The sequence below is a fragment of the Manacus vitellinus genome, unplaced genomic scaffold (assembly GCF_001715985.3).
Source record: "Manacus vitellinus isolate BGI_N305 unplaced genomic scaffold, ASM171598v3 scaffold_7_pilon, whole genome shotgun sequence".
Lineage (NCBI taxonomy): Eukaryota > Metazoa > Chordata > Aves > Passeriformes > Pipridae > Manacus > Manacus vitellinus.
This window is the reverse complement of record NW_021940813.1, coordinates 1,187,720-1,210,832: the sequence shown is the minus strand read 5'-3', so window position 1 is coordinate 1,210,832 and position 23,113 is coordinate 1,187,720. Positions and strand designations below refer to the sequence as shown.

The 23,113-nt window shown below is 44.8% G+C and overlaps 1 protein-coding gene across 1 annotated transcript; it reads left to right on the top strand.

Annotated features, from left to right (window-relative positions):
• The first annotated feature begins 12,341 nt into the window (after positions 1 to 12,341).
• LOC103764094 (trefoil factor 2) lies at positions 12,342 to 15,914 on the top strand. The gene is made up of 4 exons (XM_008930960.4): positions 12,342 to 12,423; positions 13,395 to 13,541; positions 15,087 to 15,236; positions 15,907 to 15,914. Exons 1-4 carry the CDS (start codon positions 12,342 to 12,344, stop codon positions 15,912 to 15,914), a joined length of 387 nt encoding a protein of 128 aa, XP_008929208.4.
• The last annotated feature ends 7,199 nt before the right edge of the window (positions 15,915 to 23,113 follow it).

Genomic DNA, 23,113 nt, shown 5'->3' with positions numbered 1-23,113 from the left:
GCTCCCTGGGATCAGGAATGGCCCCAGGACCAGGGCTGGGTACAGGCAGGGACTGTCCATCCACTGCTGCTGCAGCTTCTGCTCTCCCTGTGGCTCAGTTAAAGCTGAAATTCTGCTGCTTTATCCCTGGACACTTGTGTATTCAGAGGTAGTGGGGAAAAAAGTGTAGGGCTCAGGGTTAAACCTGCAAAATGGAAACCCTGTGACCCCATCCTTCCCCGTATCCTGCAGGGATCTTGCGTTTCAGAGGGGGTTTCCTCCCATCACTTCAACCCTGAATGGTTAATCCCACCCTGCAGCCTCTGGAAGAGCATTTCAAAACCAGTTTTGCTAAATTTTAGGCCCAGAATGCTTGCTATGGAGAACCAGAGAGGAAAGACATCTTCCAAGTTTAGCTGAATGGGAAGGGAATGAGGCAAAAGTCCTGCTGAAATCCACTTTTCTCTTGCTCCATTCTTGCAGAGGGCTTGCTGCTGCTGTCCTCTGAGTATATCGGGCTAGGCAAGACCTTGGGGTGAAAGACTGGCACCCTTCAAAAAGGGAGAAACCCTCACTGCCAAGGTTACCCTTTGCAGGACTTCCCAGCTGTCCTGATGGCACCTTCCACCTGAATCTATTTGCAAGCTGTTTTTCAGGAGTATTTTAGCTGAGGGTGTCTCATCGGAGTCACTATTTCACACCATCTGCAAGTCTGCAATATCCCAAATAGGGATCTTTTGTTTTGAACATTGAAAATCTCTGAGATTAATTTAATACAAAAAATAATCAAAAATCACCATATTAGGCAACAATCACCTTGTTACATCATGCAGTTACAATGGCCAACGTTATGGGATGAAACCTGACTGAAAATTCCTGACCAGTGTGTTCACTCTCATAATTTGCAGGGAATGATCTAATCAAAGTTTGTATAAAACTACTCTTAGGCATGGCAAATAAAGCATTTGCTAAATAACAGTTGTTCTGAACAGATCCCAACACAAACATCAGGGCTTGCAGAGGTGGCAAAAAATAGTTTAAGTTAAATTATTGGCAGGACCTTGTCTCACTGCTAATGCAATTTCACTACATAAAATATTTTAAAAGGGCAAAGGGGCTGAGCCAGGGATTTACCTCCAGTCCAGGCTAGAGGAGAGAACGAGGGGAAAAGCCCCAACCCTGAAACCTTCAGGTGAGGGCACCTGGTTGGGGCTCCCAACTTCCAAGGCTTCGTTCTGACTCACATATTACCCCTCTCAGTTTCTCCCCTTGCAAGTGGCCCTCCTTAATGCAAACAATTAAATGGGCATTAGGTGAAAGTGGCTGTTCCTATTGCCTAATGAGGAGAATATATGGCAGGCAGGTAAGGGTGCCTGGCTTGCTGTCCAGAAATCAGGCCCTTTCTTACAGGGGCCTCATGTTCTCCGCGCTTCTAAAGTTCTCCTTTGTTATCAAGGAGCTGAATAAGGAGGTTTTGAACCTCTCCAAACAAAGTCCAACCAGCCTGAGACTAAAACCCAGGAACAGTGTTTGTAGAAGAGAGGAACAGGAGGTTCCAGCAACATCATCCAGTTTACAAGCAATTAAACCCCGCTGGCCTCCTGTCAGCAGTGAGTGCTGCCACTGCAGAGCCCTTCACAGGATGGGTCAGGTTGGAAGGGACCACAGTGGTCCAACCTCCCTGCTTGAGCTCATCCCAGAGCACATGGCACAGGACTGAGTCCAGACAGTTCTGGAATATCTCCAGTGAGACATCCTTGGCTGCAAAGTGCTGTGTTCCTGTACTCTACACCCATCACTGGCTCAGGATGCGACACAGAGAGGGGCAGGGCTGGTGAGAGGGGCTGGGCTGCTTTCTCTTACCCTCCTGGCGTGAATGTGCCTGTAGTGGCTGGGCAAGAGGCTATTCCTGCTTTGGGGAAACTGGTTTCACTTCAGGAGTGTTTTTTCTCTGGCTGGAGAAACGGGAAATGCCACGAACTCAGTCTGAAGTCCATCAGGCTGGCATTAAGTTCATCAGTGGCAAAGCCTGCTCTCAGCACACTTGTTACTTCACAGATGTTGTTGTTGCCCTTCCAGAAGCCCCAGTGGCTGTTACAAGTCCCTGGAACTCCCCAGAACTTCTTGTCAAGACTGGTTGTGGTGAATGTGCCTTTGCCTGTGAGCAGGGTGCAGCTGAGAGCTGTAATGCAGAGACCACAGGGCCTGGGGACCAACAGGAGAAGGTCAGGGACGGATGGGTTCTGTGCACAGCTGATCCCAGCACCATGGTCCACACCTCCTACAGCCGTGTCCTCCTCCAGCCCAGGGTGCAGATCATCCCCAGCATCCATGTCTCAGTGTAGCCTCAGGGAAGCAGCAGCCCCTGAACTCCCCAGAAGCCTTCTAGAAAGCTTGAGCCAAGCCAGGCTGCAGCATGGACTGTCAGGAAACAGCGACCTGTTGGGTGACTGCTGGAGCAGCCAAATGTCACCAGGAGTAAGAGTGTCCAGGATGGCGTGGTGCTGCCCTTTGAGAGGGATCTGTGATGTTACTGGGCAGTTCTACCTGGTGGGGTGGTTTACTGCCCTTTTGGTTAACCAAAACCACCAATGCAGCCCGTTCTTTTAGAAAAGGTAAAACCCTGCAGGACATTTTTCAGATTCTCCCACCAAAATTTCTCCCCAAGTGACATTTGTTAGGGCTGACACCAGCATGCCCCCAGCCCTCTCCCTTCATCAGCTGCCCCTCACACCACCACACAGCTGTCTGAAACAGTGCCCAGCATGCTGCCTAGTTCCTTTTTTTCCCTCTCTATTCTTATTTGCAGTCCCTTCATCATTAGTTCCCACAGGACTATCAATAGCGTATTTGTCTGACACAGACAGTTTCACTGCTATAAATTCTCCACAGCCCATTGAATAGAGACTTTTTAATTAGGTTTTAAGGATTTTTCCATTAGCAGAGAGACATTGAGAATTCAGGTCTCACTTCTGAAAAGCAAAATACGTTAGAGAGGGAAGCTGCTTGATTTACTGCAATATTAACATTTTCCTCCCTGTATTTACGGGCGTGGATCAATTGCTGTTTTGCTACTGTGGACAGATATATGTTTGACAATTTACTTTATTGTGCCACAAATGAGAGATTTAATCCAGTGATCCAGTGAGAGCCCTCTTGGGGTGCTGCATTTTCTGTGTGACACGCATGGAAGATGTGAACAATGTCTTTCATCATCAGAATTTGATTGCTTTCCTATTTGCACCAAACTGGTTTTTTGTTCTTGCTGTCAAAGGGTTTTTCTGGCTTTAGCTTTCACTTTGCCTGGCAGATCTGAGATAGGGCTTCATATGAAAGTGGAAAAGATTGAGCTGGTGCCAGCTCCTCGGCAAGGTGTCAGGGCAGAGCTGGGCTGCCTTGGGCCCTGGACACGCTTGGCCACAAGGAGAGGGCAAGTGTCCCCTCCCTCCTAGTGTACTCCCAGCTGCTGGGTGTTCCATACTCGGGGAATTCACGAACCAAGTGTGATATTTTGGGGTTTTTTAAAAGCCCAGATGGATTTTCCCTTCCTGGAACTGTTGCAAATGGCTTTTTGTTGAGCTGACAGAGCAAGCCTGCTGTCTGTCCCACCCCAAAACACCTTCAGGTCGGGAAGAACTGTCACAGCGGTGCTTTGCCGATGAAATCCTTGCAGGCTTCAAGTTTCTATTTCAATCTACTCATCCTGACAAAACTTTATGTTGAAGAAATCCCAGCCAACTCCAACAGCCATGTTTTAATCCTGCTGGGTACATTTAATCTACTTCTTGCACCTCAGCTGTAAACCAGTGGGTTGTTGCATCATTTTTTGTCGGGTTACCCCAGGTAAGCAGGACACAGCAAGGGCAGCCTCAGGTGCTGTTTCATCTGCTGTGGCATCCTTCATCCCAGCTGGAGACTGCTAACATGCCTGTCTAGGCCCAAGCTAAGGACCTGTCTGGTTTCTGCAATGCTCTCACCTGCAGTAAGTCATTATATAAAACAGGGCAAAGTAAGGTGTTAAGATTTTCTAGTTTCAAGAGAATTTTTTCCTTTCCTGATTCTTGCCAGAACTTTACAGTTCACTTTTTATGCTCACTCTCTTTAAAATCCTTACAAGAGTGGTTTCAAAGGAATTTCATAGCTAGCTTCTTTTCTGTTGAAATTTCCACTTTTTTTTTCTTTCTACTCTTTACTTTTTTTCTATCATTATTTTGTTAAATCTCTTGAAGGACTGAACTATATAGAGACACAGTTTTCCCCTGAAGTAGCTCTCCCATTAATCCTTGTATACTCTTGCTAACACTGGAGCTTAATATTTCCCCCTCTATTTTTAACCACATTTAATTGGTGCAGAAGAAACACTTCCTGGCCAGTATTTCCTCCCCTCAGTGTCATCAATGAAAAGAGCAATAACAGAAACTCGCTAAAAGTACAATTGTCTTGATTCCACCTGCCACCTCTGTAGGCAATTTTTGCCAGCAGCTCAGCAGAGCCAGCCCAGGTCACTTTCTGCCCTCTAATTTTTTTTTGCAGACCCTGCCACACTGTACATCCCTCTGAGCATTTCCAGTCCTCACCATCAGCTGGAGGCAGCAGCTTAGGCAGTATTTTTTCACTGCCCACTTTTGAAACCACCAGGAAAAACTTCTCTGAAATGACCTTTTCCCACCACACGGTGTCTTAGGTTCACTTATTATTTCCTAGGTTTCCTGCTTCTGCTATTTCAGGCTTTTCTCACTTTGTATTTATCTTTTTAGCTATTTGTGCCAGAAATAACCTTACAGCCCTTCCGCTGCATTGCCTGGTTTCAAAGTTTTGATCACCCACTGTTCCCATAGTAGCAAATGAGAACTATGGATTTTTTTTTTTTCATTTCTCATGTGTCCCAAATAATATTCAGTCCTTGACATGTAAGGTGAAACCCGGAGCTCATGATCTGCTCTAAGAAGCTGCAAGAAATCTAAGAGGTGAACATTTCCCTTTAGCTTGCAGGGTGAGTGTCTGCTGAGCACTGCCTGCCCCTATTTGTTACCACTTGCTCTGACATTAATTAATGAATTATGCTAAAATAAGATAATATAGGCAATATTTGTCAGCTGTTCCATGTCATTGCCCTCAGAATGTCAGCGTTTGGAGCTGCTGAGTGATCTCAGTGACTCCCTGTTCCTTCCCCTGTCCTGGGTGCAGATGGGAGGTGTTGGTTGGTACCCCTTGCTGGCAGGTGATGCTGTTTCGCAGCACCTGCAAGAATCTCTCCCTCCCAACAGTCATTTTTACCAGATTCAGTGTTAAATCCAAACTAGATTATCTTGGTTTTAATCTTGAAACTTTCACCAGGTGATTAAAGTCACCAATTCGGGAGAGTTTGAAAAGATGCCCCCAAGAAATGATGGAAATCAAACGAAGCAATGATAAAATCGTGGGATCAGCCAAAGTTAATCCATCACTAGCCCAGTTCCCTGTGCCATGAGTGGCCAGTTACAGGTTCTTACAGAAAAACTTCAAGGAGTAAAGAGAGCACAGTCATGCACCATATTCTTCTCATTTCCCACCCCTGCCCCATCATTTTATTGAAAGCTTTCTTGTGGTTGTCTTCTGAGAAATGACAAGTAACATTTGCTGAAGTCCAGCCAGCCCCAGGCAGTGATATTTTCACAGAACACCTTTCCAACCTCCAAGGACTTGCAGCTTAGACATTTCCTAAGACAGATGTGTAGTTTGAGGATTTAAAAACCCCAAACAATTTTTTTTTCAACAAGTTGACCCAGTTGCTTTTCAGACCTGTGGGAAGTTTTAGCATCCGTGACGTCCTGCAGAAGTGAACTCCACAGCTGACTTGCTTCACCCATGTGCTCAGTGAAGAATTGTCTTAGTTAACAGGCTTCTAACCTAACAGTTGGACTTTTATGTTAGATGAGACCATGAGCTGTGTCTTCTGTAACCTGTATGGAGCTTGCAGGCCTGGAGATATGTGAGCATTCCTGGTGTGGATGCTGTCCCACACCGCCATCCCCACCACGGGATCTCTTACACACTGGAAGCCTAGAACACAGCATGAAAAAGTAGGCATAGTTTTAGTCTATAAAATGACAAAACCGTGTGAATCTGTGATTCTCTATCCCTTGCCTACTAATTGTTAATCTGCCATTTGCTTTTCTCACGGTTGCTAAGCACTGAGCTGGTGTTTCCATAAAGCTGTCTGTTATCTTCCATATGCTCATGTCACTCTTACACTGCACTCACATGAACCCCAGTGATCGTAATCAGCTCAGGGCCCATCATTTCATTTGAAAAGGTAGGATTGCTCCTTTCCCAGGTGTGCATCTCTTCATGTTTACAGACATGAAGCATCACCTGCCATTTAACTCTGCAGTCATTCCATTTTGCACAATCCATCTGAGCAACTGGCTCATAGTTTTACTGCCACAGAAATACTGTGCCATCAACAAATTTTACCCTCTTGCCCCCTCTTCCAGATGGTTTATGAGTTTGCTAAGCTGCAAAAGTCCCAGCATAACTCTCTCAAGGAGCCTCTTCATGACCTCTCCCCTCAGTGAAAATCATCTGTTGGCTCCCACCCTCTGCTTGTTGCCTTGTTTTCATCCAGGAGACAATTTCCCCATCTGTTCTGTGACAACTTAGTTTGTAAGATCCTTACCCTCTTCAAAGTCTTTTTCCACAGCTCATTGCTCCCACGAGCCAGAGGGATTTTCTCAGCATCTCTCCTAATTACACTGTCTCCTTTTTAACTTTGGGCAGAATGCAACGTGGGCATGGGAGCAGCAGGGACTGAGGGGTGGGGGGTATCAGAATTATGTTTTCTGCTTTGCACTTGGCCCCTTTCCTAATAACTACTGAAACTCAATTTGCCTTTTTGGCACTTTGAATGTTCAGTTGGCATATCCACAGTGATGCAAAGCCGTGTGAGTGACAACAGATAATTTGCACCCCATCTTGGTGATTATATAGTTAGGTTACTCTTCCACCATGCACTTTACTTTGCACTTCATTTGCCATTTATCACCCAGTCAATCCTGTAAGATACCTCTACAACTGTTCAACTAGCTGCACTTTTGAAAAAATATGAGAAATAATTCTGAATCATCAGCACATTCACCACCTCATTATTCACCAAGCTTTCCTGATCATTTATGAATATCTTGAACAATAAAAATCCTCCTCTCTCCCTTGTGATTGCTGACCTTTGTCTCCTATCTGAAAAGAAGTTATTTGTTTAGCCCTTTATGATTTTACTTTCCTACAGTCAGGGTTTTTTTCTGTTTTCTTTATTTGACTTTGAAAAAAAGGTCGTTTTTCTTCCAGTAGCTTCCTTTACTCTCTCATTTAATTATTCTGGGTCTATATGTGTGCCTGAGGACACTCTCTTCATAGTTTTTGTGCGGTGGTAAATATTTACTTAATCTTTCATATTGTGTCTTTCAACAGCTTCCTGCTGTTTGTGAACATTTCACCCATTTTACTCTTCCTTTGAGTTCCATTTAATAAGTCTTCTTGGTGTCTGTTTCCCTTTTTAGAAGGTAATAAGTCAGGATCTGGACTTTCTTATTGCCTGGGGCATGGCAAGCTGGAGTGCATCACAACCACTATCGTAAAGAGACCTTGCAATGGCCACATCTTGAATCAGATTGTCTGCGTTTCTCAGGAGTTTCTCTCTGGGTCACTGCAAAACTGAGGGGGTCTAGAAAAGAAACAAAATATGTATTTCCCTTCTTGGCTGGTCACAGTCAGTGTGTCCTTGTCTCCACAGGCTGGTCTACATCTCATCTCAGGAAAAATAAGCATTTTCTGGTGTTGCTTTGTCCTGACAAAAAAAGGGCGAATGCTGGCAGTGCCAATATCAGGGGCTGCTTGGAGGTCCCAGAAGCATTAGGGAAAATTACAGGCTCAGATCTGTATTTCTAAATTGGCACTGAGCTTTGCAGTCACAACCAAACCCTTTTGCAATGTGTTGGGCGCTGAAATTCAGGCTTTCAGATCTGACTCAGCTCTAATTTGTGTATTTGGATAACCTTAGGTAATTATCTTTTCCATTTTACCTTGTTCAAGAATATTGGCCATAGAAATGCCACAAAACCCCTCTGGTTTGTAGAAATGACATATTCTTTTACAAAATCCCCCCGAAGTAGTTTGAACAGACCAGGTTAAAGTTGGTTTTGACACCTGCATTATCAAATAGGAGGATCTCAGTGGTTACTTTGAACTGTCTGGTCCCAGAATTAAGATGTAGGGTTTTCTCTGTTTGTTTTTTGAACCCACAGTGTTATTTGGTAGACAGACAGATATCATCCTGGTTTGAGGGCTTTTGTGGGTAACTCATTTAGTCAAAATATGTGGGAGGTTAACAGCCCTCTCCCTCATTTACACCAGGAATGACAGGGTAGGCTCGCTGCTCCCAAGCATGGATCTGTAACAGAAAGGTTTGGGTTGGAAAGGACCTTAAAGATCATCCAGTTCCAACCCCCCTGCCATGGGCAGGGTCACCTTTCACTAGACCAGTTTGCTCAGAGCCCCGTTCAACCTGGCCTTGAACACTTCCAGGGGTGGGGCATCCACAACTTCTCTGGGAAACCTGTGCCAGCGCCTCGCCACCTGCACAGGCAAGGATTTCTTCCTAATATCTAATCTAAATTTACTCTCTTTCATTTTGAACCCATTCTCCCTTGCCCTTGTAAGGGCATTTAGTCCCTCTATATGTCCCTCTCCATCACTCTTGGAGCCCCTTTAGGTGCTGGAAGGGGCTCTAAGGTCTCCCTGAAGCCTTCTCTCCTCCAGACTGAGCAACCCCAACTCTCTCAGTCTGTCTTCACAGCAGAGGTCCTCCATCCGTCTGATCATCCTCCTGGCCTCACCTGGACTTGCCCCAACAGGTCCATGTCCTTATGTTGAGAGCTGGAGGCAGCACTGCAGGTGGGGTCACACCAGAGCAGAGCAGAGGGGCAGAATCACCTCCCTTGACCTGCTGGACACACTGCTTTTGCTGCAGCCCATCAAATGATGCAGGATATCATCTATGCAGTAAAAGGTGCAGTGTGTCGTGGATGTGTGATACCCACACATAGATGGTTTGTGCTGGTGCCACACAAACTGCTCACATAACTCCTCGTGGGCAGCCCCACAACATGGTCCTATGTGCCCCATGGGAAGTACACCCTGAAAAATACAGCCTGGTCCTACAGGCCATACCATGGGGGGAGAGCAGCACCTGCACTGCCTGTTCCCCACACCACCCCCTGTGCACCTCCAAAAAGGGTGGAGGAAGAGAGACATAGCAGGGCGACAGTGGCCACTGTGAAACAAGGCAGGCAGCCTAATGATAAGGGAGGAGAGTGCTACTCATTGCTGTGGGTTCTAGAAACACGTTCATAAAACCCAGTCTTGCAGTGAGTGAGTGGCATGTGATGAGCTTCACCTAAGTGGTTTTTTCAGACCATCCCTGCTCCTGAGTCCCTCCTTCTGCTGAGAGCCCTTTGCACAGCTGGCAGGAGCAAAGTGAAGACACACCTCTCCTTTGCCTCCATTTTTTTTCCTCTTTTATGATGATTTATTTCAGGGAGCACTCAAAACTTGGGGTGTATTTTGTGGGGTCACACGCAGTGATGTTCACCCAATGACAGATCTCTCAGGTCAGCACAGTTACCACTGAATGAAATTCCCTTTAGGACAAAACACTCCCTTTAGGATGAAAAATCTGAATTGTACTGGTTTTTGCTGGATTTTTTATAAGTGAAAAGAGACAGAAAAAAAAATACCAACATCCTTTAAAAGTTCTGGATTAGCAGAATAAAGAATTGGAGGCTGTTACTTATCTGCAGCAAGATCCTTACCAGCCATGGTGATTTCTCCATGTCCTTGCTGGGAAGGAAAAGAGAGCACCACAGTAAGAGCCCCGTGGGACCAGAGGAGGATGGTGAGGGAGGACATAGAGACTGGAGAGGAGGAAGGAGCCCTCCAAACCTTTTCTGGCCACGGGCACTTGCAAAGCCTGGGCACCCTACACTGAGTTACCAAAAAGTTTAGGTTGGTGCTGGCCTCACTGAAGGAAACATATTACCAGGGAAACCCCAGATAATTTCCAAGGCTTTGCTATATAAACATATTAAAGATCTTAAAGTAATCCCCTGGCAGAAAGCAAGCAGCTTATTTCTTTCGCTGTGTTTGCTTTAAGATGCCAATCAAACGCTCTTTCCGCAGCAAAAGCTCAGGGGTAGATTTGCCTTTGTGCCTGTGGTTGGGATCAGGCCCAGGAGGTGACAGCCAGCAGATAAGGACTTAATTAATGTCCAGAAAGAAGCAGGAGGGACGAATGTTATCTGCAGTTTCACCTGACTCACACGATGGGCCGATAACCTATTGAGAATTCCATGAAAGTCCAAAAGCAGCACGTTGTCCCCGTCGGGATGACAGCTTTCCTCTCGTGCAGGGGCAGCATTTCAGCCAAACTCACTCCTTGCACCATGAGAAGAAAGCCGATGGAAAAATTACTCATGACTTTTCTGGATCAGCCATCATGGTGGGCCTTTGGGATCAATGTTGATGTGGCACGTAAGGAAAAACTGGATTTTTAAGCTTTACCTCTGATGTTTTCTCTAAGTGATGAAGGTAAAAAGTGTTATGTGGACTGATGAGTGATGGAACATGGTCCTCCTCTGCCTACACCTTGGTCTCTTGTGAAATGAAGGACGCACAAAATGTCTGGTTTATGAATTGTGACTTTCAATGAGAAGTGCCATCCATGTCTTAAACAGAGAGGGATATAAATAAACCCCATGAAGTATTAAATAAGTTAATGATCAGAAAAATGAGCTCTATTATTTGTTTTCCCTTTAGACCAAAACCCCTCCCGCTTTGTTGAAAATACTTTTCAATAAATAAATTACCTCCAAAACACAAGCGTAGAAGTTGAAAGTTCTCACTTTGAACTTTGTCAAAGAGAGAGGCACAAAACAAGCTCATATACAATAATCAAAGGCGTGAAGACACAATTCTGTCAAAGATTAAAAAAAAATGCATTGAGTCTCCTTTTTTGGTGAGGAACAGGAAGAGTTACCTGGTGGTTTTCCCATGGGAAAAGTGATGCTGCAGAGCACTGAAGAAGTCACAGCCAGCCCTGCTTCCTCTGCAGGTGCTTCCTGTGGGAGGTGGTGAAGAGGCAGTCCCACCATCCCACTGCTTGTATCCCCCTCCCTGGCACTGTTCTGTTTGTGCTTAAGATTGAGAAGTAGCTAGGAGTTAGGAAATGTTACAGTAAATGGTAGAAAAATGTCCAAAAATGAGATTAAAGCCTTGGGCAACCCAAGTCTCAAAGCCTGTTGTCCCAAGCAGGGAGGCTACCCTTGAAATCAGGAGAAAAACAACTGGGAAACTAATAGATCAAACGTGGTGCTTCAGAAGTTTGGGTTTGGCTGGTGGTGTTGGGTGGGTTGTGAAGAAATTCACTGCTTTGGGGATCGGGCAGAGGGGATGGGAGCAGCCCCTGCCATGGCCCCCCTGAGACAGGACCTTGTGCAGGTCAGCAATTCCGAAATACTGGCTGGGACACTCAGGTCTGACCCCTGGACGAGCACAGTGCCTGTGGGGCAGGCTGAGATCATACACACCCTCTCTTTTCTTCTCTTGAGTCTCTGTGCTGTTGATCTTGGACTTCTGAGGATTTTTTTTCCCCTTGATCTTACCTTCTTTTCCTATACCCCCCTGTGTGGAAACCAACAGTGGCCTAAGCTGGGCTCAGTATTTCACAGTCACACCTTCCACCTTCTGTGTTTATGCGTTTCTTCAGGTGCATGGTTTGCCCTGTGGTCTCCTGAAGCTTGGAGGTGTCACACCTCCAGCCCTCCTGCCTTACCTGCTTCAGAGCAAGCATAATCAAAACCCTGAGGCCAGGGAAAAATTCAGGCAGGAAAGATACACTTGGATTGGAAATGTAGGCACACATCTTTCAGTAGTGCCAACCATTTAAAGCTGCCCAGAGGTCTGAAATACTCTGATGGCCATGAAATCACCTGGCACCCAGAGCACCCAGAGCTCAAAGCCAGAGCCTCTGGCACCCAGAGGCAACCAGCAGCATCCACTTAATAGATCATGGGATCACGTAATAGATATGTATCTATAGGTACGTAATAGATTCGTGATCAATAGCTCAGGGGAGCCCAGAAATTTATCTCATGGATATCATGATATTCATGGCAACATTTCCTAACTAAACAAAAGAAAACCCAGCCTCTGGGTGAAGCATCAGATGGAACAATGTTATCAGACCTCGCTGGGCAAACATGGGGAGTGTATAAAACCAGCTGCTCCCAGGGAAGGCAGCACTTCTCTGCTCTACCCACCTTCCAAGAGCAATGGATCTCAAGGTGGTCTGTGTTCTCTCTGCCACCCTCGTCATAGCCCTCAGCACCTTGGCAGAGGGAAATGCACCACCAAGTAAGTACATTCACCTACTGTTGCCTTCCAGGTATGTATGGGGGGAGGCTGGTCCTACCAGCTGCAGGCAGAGCCTGTCTTTATTAATGTATCAGACAGCAAACAGCTTCTTCTGGTGAGACTTATCACCAAAGCTGGACTCGACTTTTCAATTTTTTCAGGGAAATCTATGGCAAAATGTTAAAGACTGTGGGTGCACTCCTGTGTTGGTGGAATAACCAGGAACCTGCTGCAAAGGCAGGGGGACAGACATGCCCAGGAGCTCTCTAGAACAGGACCACGGCTGGAACAGGAGCCGGTTTTGCCTAAATAGTCTTCTGACAATTATTTTTTGCTGTTTTGCCATGTGAATACGATTTCAAAGGAGTCTATATGCCTCCTAATTAAGAAACAAGTCATTTAGACAGCTTCAGAAGTGAAAAGCAACTCAATGACACCTAGGGACAGCTCCAGAATGTCTTGGTTGTGGATGACTGTGCAGCAGACTTAGAATGTTAAAAGTGTAGTCATACCTATTTGCACAGAATAATACGTTTTTATAGTCACCTGACAAGAATGCAAAGATTTTGTATCTTTACACCTGTTTGAATATCCACTGGACCCTTAACTCTTTTTCTCTTCACAAGACCTGGGCAAATCAGCAACATTTATGAGCATAATATTTGAAGTTCTTAGGTTTTCCCATTTGATGTGGTCAATTCAAAGTCCACAAACTGGGCTGGTTTGGCTGCAAGTGGGACCACAGACTCTCAAAGGGTGCAGTACAGCCTTTGCCAAAATCAGTGAGAGTTTAAAAGCAGCTTTTAAACCACACAGGCTCTGGTCTTGGCAGGGAACAGAAAATGTACAGTTGCACAGATGGACAGAGTTTAGGAAAAGAGCATTGTTCCCAGTGGTCATCTGATAACTGCACCTCCACAAAAAAGTGTGCAAACTGACACCCAGTAACTTGCTCCTTCTATCCTGAACAGCAAAATGCCAGTGTAAAATGCTCCCAAAGGAGAGGAAAAACTGTGGCTACCCAGGAATCTCAGCAGCAGAGTGCAAGAAAATGGGGTGCTGCTTCAACTCTTCGAACCCCAACGTTCCCTGGTGCTTCACTCCTAAACAGAAGAAAGGTAATTTCTCTGCCAGAAACACTGATTTACCTTGTGTTTGATTATCTAGAAATGTGTACGACCAGGGGCAGTTCTGCTTTTCTTCTGAGGTGAGAAAAGTGGGAGCAAACCTCTGTTAGAAGACCACTGGTAGTAAAATGAGAAGTCAAGCCTTACTTACCCACCAAACTTCTGCCTCATCCTCTTCACACAATGTATTCCCTCTACCTTCAGGCTTCTGGTTCTCAAGCAACCCGTGCTGATTATTTAAAACATTTCACTGTCATTTGTGAGCTTTTTCACTGGTAGAGCAAGGGATCCTCAGCACTTATTTCAGTGGTTTTGCTATGTGGCTGAGGAGGACTTCTTAGATACCTGTACAAAAGGCCACAGGCATCCTCTAACTGCTAGGTTTTTGCTCTTTTCTCCAGCCTGTTTTGCTAATTGCTACTTCCTTCTTCTCCTTCATGTTTCCCAGCATAGTTGCACTTGGTTGTCCCTTTTTCTCTGCCATTTTTGCTCCCAGTCTTCACTCGATGAAATCTCCAAAATATCCCAGGGAACCCCTTTTCTCCATTAGTTTCTTCCTTCTAAAGCTTCTGAAGTCCTGTTTCCATTTGTTGCCATTGTTTTCTCAGGAAGGGGAAAAGCTGCCCTCCCACTCTTTCAAGGTTTGGGTGTATATTTTACAGAACTGTGTTAGATAACTGAGTGTAATTAACTGTGTTAATTAACTGAGTGTAAGCTACATTTGCTGGGCTGACTCCTTCCTAGGAGAACTTCAGGGCAGTCTCAGCAGTTGCACAGGTGAAATGAGGGTGCAAAGGCAACGTTACCCAGCAGAAGAACTTGATTGAAATCAAGATTGGTCAACAGGGATCAGAATTGCTGGAGGGAAAAAAATGTTTGTGCTTTTGAACACTGTTTGCATTTCTTGTAAATCTTGAAGGATGAACGGCAGCACCTTATGGTGCCATTTAATAGAATTGCTTTTCTGAGCAGAACTGCTTTGAGAGAGAAGAATAGATTATTCCAGCTGGGTGGTATAACCTCTTTACTTGTGATTTTACTTCTAATTGGCTGGAAGAGCTGTGATTTCCCCCTAAATGACCCACCTCCTTTGTGTAACTCAACTGGCATGCAGAGGAAGCTGGGTTGTCCCATCCCTGCATTAGCCAGGCTGCTCTGAGGTTAGCACTGGGTCAGGTCATGGATATACCCTGACCTGAAGCCAGTGGATGTGTTACCATTATGGGAGACACATGGCTTTTCACCCCATTGCTGGATACAGGAAAGATAAAGATGAGTTGCTGCATGACACTTCTAGGGGTAAATTTTGCCTCTTCTGGTCCCTGAGTCACAGCAGCAATTCATCACCCTTTGGTATTTAGCTTTGCCTAACAGACGTGGTGAGGATTTGGGTGAAACTGTTCATCATGGCTGTCACATCTGCTCAGGGGCCTCACCTTTGTGTCCTGCCTTTTATTTGTGAACTACATCACCAGGTAAACGGAGCATGAATTGACATGTTCTCCTTCCTTCCTTTGTTTTTTTCGCCTCACACAGTTAAGAAAGTGTGTCCCAGCGATCCTTACGCCAGGATAAACTGCGGCCACCCCGGCATTACAGCCAAGGAGTGCACAAAGAAGGGCTGCTGCTTCCGGGCACGTCCTGCTGGGGTCCCCTGGTGCTTCTACCACCGTGTCACGGAGGAAGGTAATGAATGATCTGCAGAAGACATCGTCCCTTGTGTCCCTGTGGAGGCCCCACAGCTCCTGGCAGGGCCTGTGCTCTGCCCAGGCTTGGTGTGCTGTGCCAGTCAGCGATTCCTTGCTCAGGGTGTGAGCAGAACAAGGTGGCTAAACCCTAAAAAAGCAGCTTCTTGCACAGAGAGGGGGGTGGTGCCAATAAATCTGAGCCAGGGACTTTTAGGCAATAGGGCTGCGCAGGTAGTGCAGGCTCAGGTGTGAACTCAAGCTCTCAGCTGATGCCATGGTAGAAGTGCAGCTGCCCAACTCACATCTGCTTCATCATCATGGGAGATAAAAGGCTGTGCTTTGGAAATGTGGAATGAAACTTACAGTAATTTCTGATTCTCTATTGACCTTTTTTTTTTTTTTAATTAGAATTGAACCTTTCAGCATATCTAATGTAGATAACCAATAGCCTCAGCCACAGTGTGTTTTGTACTGGGTACAATTCACCATCATATGGTTTTACTGATCTGAGACACAGTTAGGGACAACATGTACAGATGGGGGTTGAGGGAAACTGCTAAAAATTGCCTTTTAGATGTCCTGCATCTAGGCAAAACAGTTCCTAGCATATTGTGCAATTTACGGAGAAAACGTGTCACTTAATCTGCTTCTTCTCTTCAACTCTCCAGCTTGTTAAAGGAGAAACTTCCATCAAGAACTTTCCAAACTTTGGATCTACTTCAATGGAACAAGAGACGGAGGTCCCAGCTCAGACTTTGTATTTTGCAACAGCCGTGATTTCTAGACTGTTTTTACCTGGGATTGACTCCTTTTGGATGTAAAGTTACTGGTAGCTTTTAGTCTCTCAGTAGGCTAGTACCGCACAGGTTTTCACTGTAATAAAAGAACTAAGACACAATTTGTGGGGGTTTATGCTATCTTTATCTTGAAGCTGTGTATTTCTCTGTTTCCCAGGAAAAATTTGGCACTTCAGCAACCTGTTGATGGCAGAGCAGTCACTAACACTTCTGAAAGGAACATGGCATTCAGCTTTTTGTGTTAGTTACACTTCACACTTGCAAGTGACTGCTTGAATTTGTTAGCTGATCCATGGCTTCACACAGGCCACTTGTCCTTCTGAACACTGAGAATATTCAACATTTCCCATTATACAGATATAGCTGTGGGTTTGGGGTTTTTTTCCCCTCTGAGACATAGGGAAGGGTGCCTTTGTTAGCTGATCTGACTGGTCTGACTCAGACACCTCCTGCTCTGTGCATCACTCTGGTGCTGCCAGACCCTCAGTGCTGCTGCCAGCGGGGCATGGAGCAGCTCAGGAAGGCAGGAACCCACCTGGTAATGTGAAAAACCCAGAGAGCCCAGCAAAGAGACTTTAAAGGCATTGTTGAACCTCTAAGAAATCTGTTGGGGAACAAGATGGGTAACACGAGACTGCTGTGGCAGCAAGGTGTGCTCAGGGCTTAGCAGGGAAGAACAGTTGTACAAGGTTGTGCTGTAAGCACAGAAAAAAGAGTGGAGACACATAGAATCATAGAATGGTTTGGTTTGGAGGGGCCTTTAAAGGTCATCTAGTCCAAACCTCCTGCAATGGGCAGGGACACCTTCCACTAGACCAGGTTGTTCAGAGCCCCCCTATCCAACCTGCCCTTGAACTTTTCCAGAGGTGAGGCATCTACCACTTCCCTGGGCAACTTGTTGCAGTGTTTTACCACTCCCATTGTAAAAAGCTTTCCCCTTAACACGCCTCCTTAGAGATTTATCCCAGTACACTATTGTGATGAGTATGTTTATCCAAACAGGTAAAAATTAGTCATTCATAAAGCACTTTCAAAGGCTCAGTAATATGATTTGAATTGGTTATAACGTGATTGGGTAGTAACATGGATATTATGATAGGATATTGGTTGTAATATGAGCAATAAACTGGCCAGTCTACTGAAGGTCTTTGGAGGTGTTTGCCAGGGAAGGTTTGATGCTGTAGCCCAGCTGAATTCAGAAGGCCCAAGCACAGCGTCCTCGTGGTGATACTGCACTGCAAAATCTGGTACCACAACTAGGTGCCTTCACCAGGTAACAGGGCCTTCACAGGAGTCTTGTTGGGAGAAGATGAGAGGCAGAGCCAAGGCAGAGCAAGGGGAGATCCCAAAACGGGAATGCACATTGAAGAGGAGTGTGCAGGACCTGCAGAGATGTGGCTACAGAAGGAGGGACCTTCCTCTCCTCCTCCCCTTCAGGGTCACTCTGAGGGCTCCCCTCAGCTGAATCAGTGTCCCTGGGCCCCATTCACAGCCCTCAGAGAGAAAAAGACACCTTGTCGGAGTGCATTCCTCATTCCCTTCCTCAGGCTGGCCTATGATCCCAGGAAAGCTCGTTAGGCCTTGGCCTTGATTAATGGTACCTGGGCAGTTAAACTCCCCTTGAGCTTATCAGAAACACAGTCTGCTCCCAGAACTTCTGTTGTCTAATGAGCTTCTGTTTTCCAGCAAATAGCCATGAAACTTTCTTTTTGTATGAATAATAGCCCGAGAGGAGCAATAGTATTGTTATTGGATTTTTTGAGGAAAATTCCAGTATCTACTGACCCAGACTTTAGCCAGGATTAAAATTCACTGGTGACTAAAGCCAACCACCTTGTGACCCTAAGAACAGCAGTCCTGAGTGAGGCCCTCAGAGCCCTCTGTCCAACAGTGACCCAAAGGGTTGTCTAGGGAGAGGTGATGGATAAGCACATAATGAGGTTTCTCTTCTACCAAAATGCAGGATTGTCACATATATAAACCAGTTTTAACAAGCAAATATTAGAAGCCCAAATGAAGACTTAACCTTTCGTATCTGCAACTCTGTCTGCACGCCCACATCACTGCACAGTGAGGGCTGAATAGGTAAACAAAGTTCTGAATATTTTTCTGGAGAGGAAAAAAAGTAGGTCAGCAACGTGATTTCTGTCAGCAAAGGTGCTACTGTAACAGGAACTCATTTGTGTCAATTTGTGACACAAAGGCTTTGTGCTGATGAGGCCATTAGGCAGTGAATGACGTTTAAAATCACAAATGCCCAATAGTCCTGAACTGCAACCATGGCAGCTGACTGCAACCAATGCTTCAGCTTCTAATAAAGGCTGAATAGAAGGTGATTGACATTGCAGATTGATTGCCTGTGGTTCTTCAGCGAGTGAAGATATTCTACTGGTCTTTAAAGCAATTGTAGCCAAGGGAAAGGTCTCAGGAATCATTCATTTTGAAGCGGTGGAGGAAAGCTGTATTTGGCTGACATGGAGAAATAACAGGGGAAAAAACTAGGACAGACAAGGAGCTCAGAGCAGATGGGTGCTGGCAACAAAGAGCAAACCTGTAGCCATGTGAAAAAGGGATATAACTGCAAACACCTCCAAAAACGTGGTTTTTAATGTGCCCACTTAATTCACATCCTGGTCCCAAATGTCTCTGGGAAGGGTGTGCATCCTGCTACAGCAAGTATCACACACTCCTCTGGCAGAGCTCGTGTTCAGAAGGAAGGTTTCAGACAAGGTGCTAAACTGAAGTGAAAAAGAATATGGAAACTGAAATCTTCCTCTGTTGAGAGCAGCTAAATCACATGGTGCTGCCACAGGTCTCTAGAAAGTTAATGGTTTTACTAAAACTTGAAAAGACGACCAAGAAAAGCAGAAGGTAAAACAAAAGAACTAAACCTGACTCCTGCATCAGGATGTCAGTCAGGACATCCCAGGTAGAATGATGACCCCAAGATGCAGATTCAGTTTCCAGGAGATTGCCCTCACTGCGAGACTGAGTCCAAAAGGGAAAAATCACTGCTCTGAGGTGCAGGCTGCAAAACCTTCCTTAAGAGCAAAGTTCAGATGAGAGTTTCAGAAGTTCTCAGGTGAGTTTCCCCAAGAAGAAATCTGCCAGAAACAAAAGTCCTCCTTGGGCAGAACAGTCTATTATTATTCTATAGACTTTTCCCCATCCGAGCCGCCTTCTAAAGCATGTGAAAGCTGCCAGTGTTGGTATACAAAACAGTGACTGCCCGAGTACCTTAGACAGCAGGGATGGTCCCTATCCCAGTACACCCCAACATGTACACAATGGGACTACAAATGTGTCCTCAGTGCTAGAAGACAACAGGTAGCCAGCCAGACTTTGCTGTAAAAGGTGTGCTGCAAAGCAGAATGCATTCAAGTGCTAGGACCAGCTCAGTAGCACTCACAGGGGATGCAAAAGAGGACAGTGGTTTATTCCAGTGTCTTATGTCTTAGGGTGCTCCTTCTCCTGCCAGTGAATGGTAAAATTTCCATTTTTTCATTTAAAAAAAAAATTTATTTCATAAAATTTCCATTTACTGGAGGTGGGCAGGGTAAGAAAACAAAGTACTTTTCTGCTGGAGACCAGTATATCTATTCATCCAGCTGTGATGACTCCCTGTGCTTTGTGAGCAGCCTTTTTGGCACCCAGAAATTTCCCCCTGGAGAAGACACTAGACAAAGACAGGCTCTTGCAGGGTCCTGGTCCCATCTGTCTCAGAATTGGGACTCCCGGGCTTCCTTCCACACATGCTTCCATCTCCGAGCACAATAAAAGGTTAATTTGGTAAACAGAAATTTCGAGGGATTTAATACTAAAATACCACAACTGAAATGAAACTTTGGAAGTTTTGAATCAAAGTGTTTCACTGCAGCTGAGCCTAACACCTTTTTTGTTGAGCTTGTTGCAGAAACTCTAGGAAATTCTTCAGGTTCAAAGCCCATGTAAATTTTTTAGGTATGACTCACTACTGGAGTGGACTGATGGTTGTTTAAAAGCAGTTTTCATCAGTTCAATGGTTTTGGTCGATGAGGTTCCAGAAAGCTTCTTGAGAGGTAAATTTGGTAAGTAAAATCCAGCTCCTTCCTGCTACAAATTAGGATTTCCCCTGCTTTTTCCCCTTTTTCAGACTTGGTGTTACACCCCATCAAAGGGACGCTTCACCAAGAACAGAATATTAGTTTTGACAAACAGAAGAAGCAAAATCAAAAACCTTGGTGTAATTTTTGTTTCTTCTGTAAGTACTTTGGGGTTCCTGCCTGATTCTTACACAGGAGAAAGACAAAAAGCATCTTTAAGACTCTTGATGAAGCCATGAAATCTTCTTCATAATTGACTCTACAGATGCCATGGGGATGAGCAAGAAGGTTCTAGGAACAGGTGGAGCTTTATTCCACCTGCCCAGCAGAGCAGAATGGGCAGTGGAGTAAGAGAATAATTGTGCTGGAAAGAATTAGGGGGAAACAGTGCAACTCCATGGGGTGTTTTGCAATCAGAGGCTGACAGTGGATCAGCTTCATGCTTTGATAATACTTTCCACCTGTGGAAAAGATCAAGTATTGACTTCCTTCTCATCCTTCCCATGTGTGTGAGGGCACACGCACAAAACTGGAACATCAGGAATCCATCAATGCCATCACACAAAGTTAACAGTGCATAACAAAATCCACAGATCTCGAAAAAACCTTCAAGGCACAGAAAAAAACATAAAAGAAACCAAATGAGGCTATGAAATTCCAAACACACTAAATAACAGAAATTGATGCAATTAGTGTCAATTTGACTAATCCAGCCCTTGACAGCTTTTCTGCCCTAAATAGAGCTGGCAACACACACTTTCCCACCAAGCCCTTCATTAAGGCTCTCCCAAGGGAAGATGCCAGTGCTAACAACTGACAGCACAGCAGCTGCTCATTGCTCACCTGGGCACTGCTCAGATCCCTGTGCCCTCCCATGCTGAACAAGGCCACCCTTCTTACTGCAGCCCCTTCCCTGGCTTCCTATGCCTTTCAACCTGCATTCCAAAGCAGGTTTTACACGGATAGCTATTAGAAAGCGCAGCATAAAATTTCCTTTATTTCCAAACGCTCTTTATTTTATGAATCTACTTGGAGTACACAGTGGATGGTAATTGCATGTGAGGTATATTAATTTTTGCAGCGTTGCTAATGAGAAGTTTATGGTTGGCTTCTTTCATAGCACTGACTGCAATATAAAATACTTAAAAGTAATTTATGTTGCCACTCAGGCTATGAAGGGCTACTGTTCCTCCCTTTCCCTTCCTGATCTACAGATAATAGTTGGCACAGGGAGGCATTTCATTCTTGGGACCATAATTCTCTGACCCAGTCTTATTTGCAGGCCTATAAAATGTAACATAAAGTATGATCTCTGTTATAATTAGAAAAATGTCTTGAATATGCAATCCTATTGCATCCTTAGGAAGATTCATCCTTTAAGCATCACTGCTGATGTTCTTCATGACTGGACACTTAACTAACTTATAAAAGTTAGGGCTGTTATCCTTGAACTGTGGTGACCAAGGCAGGTAATTTTGTTGCTGTGGTGGTCAGGAGGGATGGCACAAGTGATGTTGTCTAGGCTTGGCTCTTTAAGTCCAATATACAAACACTACAAAACAGCCTTACAGCTGCATGAAAAGCCACCCAGCCAAACTAAATATATGGCGAAGCACAGGACACCAACACTGGAGCCTCCTGCAGACACTGCAGTTCTTCAGGCCTTACACAGGTCGAGTTTTCTGCCCAAGAATTTCCCTCCTGGTGCACCAGGAAGCAGCAGTCCAGCAGAAACAGCAAGCAGGTCATTTCTTGGCCAACGTGGATCTCCAGGAGAAACACGACAGGAAAAATACTGGCTTTTGAAACCAGTTGAAGACTTTCATGGTGACAGAAACGCACAGAAGACTGCAGAAGAACACAGCACAGGTGTGGTTGAACTGTATTTGGTAAAACAGGGAATGGAAAGGTGTGACTGGCACAATAAAACGTGGTTTCTCTTCAGCAGGGAGGAAGGGAGAGAGACATTCATGCATTCCAGAAGGTAAACAGGGAATGATCCTTTGCTGCCTTTGCCTCCTGCTGCTCCTGTAATGCAAGAGCACGGGGAACATCTGTTGACACTTGCAGGTAGCACAGACAAGATGAACAGCAGATTAGTCTGTGGAAGAAAAATCCATCAAAGATGGATGAAAATATAAAGCTTATCAATTGCACTGCTTCAGGAAGTCCTTAAATTGTGTAGGGTTTCTCAGAGAAGCACCCCCATTTGGGTTAGAAGGGGCATTTAAGATCATTAAGTTTCAACCCCCAATGTGACCACACTTAATGTTTTTAAGAATTTTAACTGTCAGAATCAAGGGGCAGGCAGTGAAAATGTTATCACTACCGACACACCTGGCACTTCCCTCTGGGAGAGAACAGGCACAAAGGCATCTCTCGGAAAATAATAACACTTTATTTGATTTTTTTTTTGTTTGTTTGTTTGTTACATTATCATAAATGTTCTCTAGTCTCAGAAAACAAAGCCCTAGTTTGGAAAATAATGCACATACAAATCTCTTCTTACAGGTATTAAGTATACAGAAATATACAAAGATTTCTCTATTACTGTGATATATCATCAGAATGCCCCACATCCCACATTTTTTACTCAGGTCCACTGTACCGGTAAAGCGTAAACTACAAAGGTAACAAGCAACCTGAAAAAGACATGGTTTATATAATATAATTACATATATGTATATATATATATCTACAACAGTGCAAATATATCACAGCGTGCAGGCAGCGACAGTCTCTAGAGAAGCATAATAAAACTGATTCATAGTAATGCAAATGCATTACAGAAACAAGAGACAACAATGACATATTAGATATACAGAATATGCACACTTTAGCACGCCGATTTAAAATCATACCTTGCATTGACTCTTGCTTTGAAAACAAAAGAACCAAATGTTAAATAATTCAGTAACAGATTCAAGGGCAGTATCTCACAATAAGGTCAACTGACTCAGATAAGGTGTTTGACAAATCTTTACTGACACAGGTAA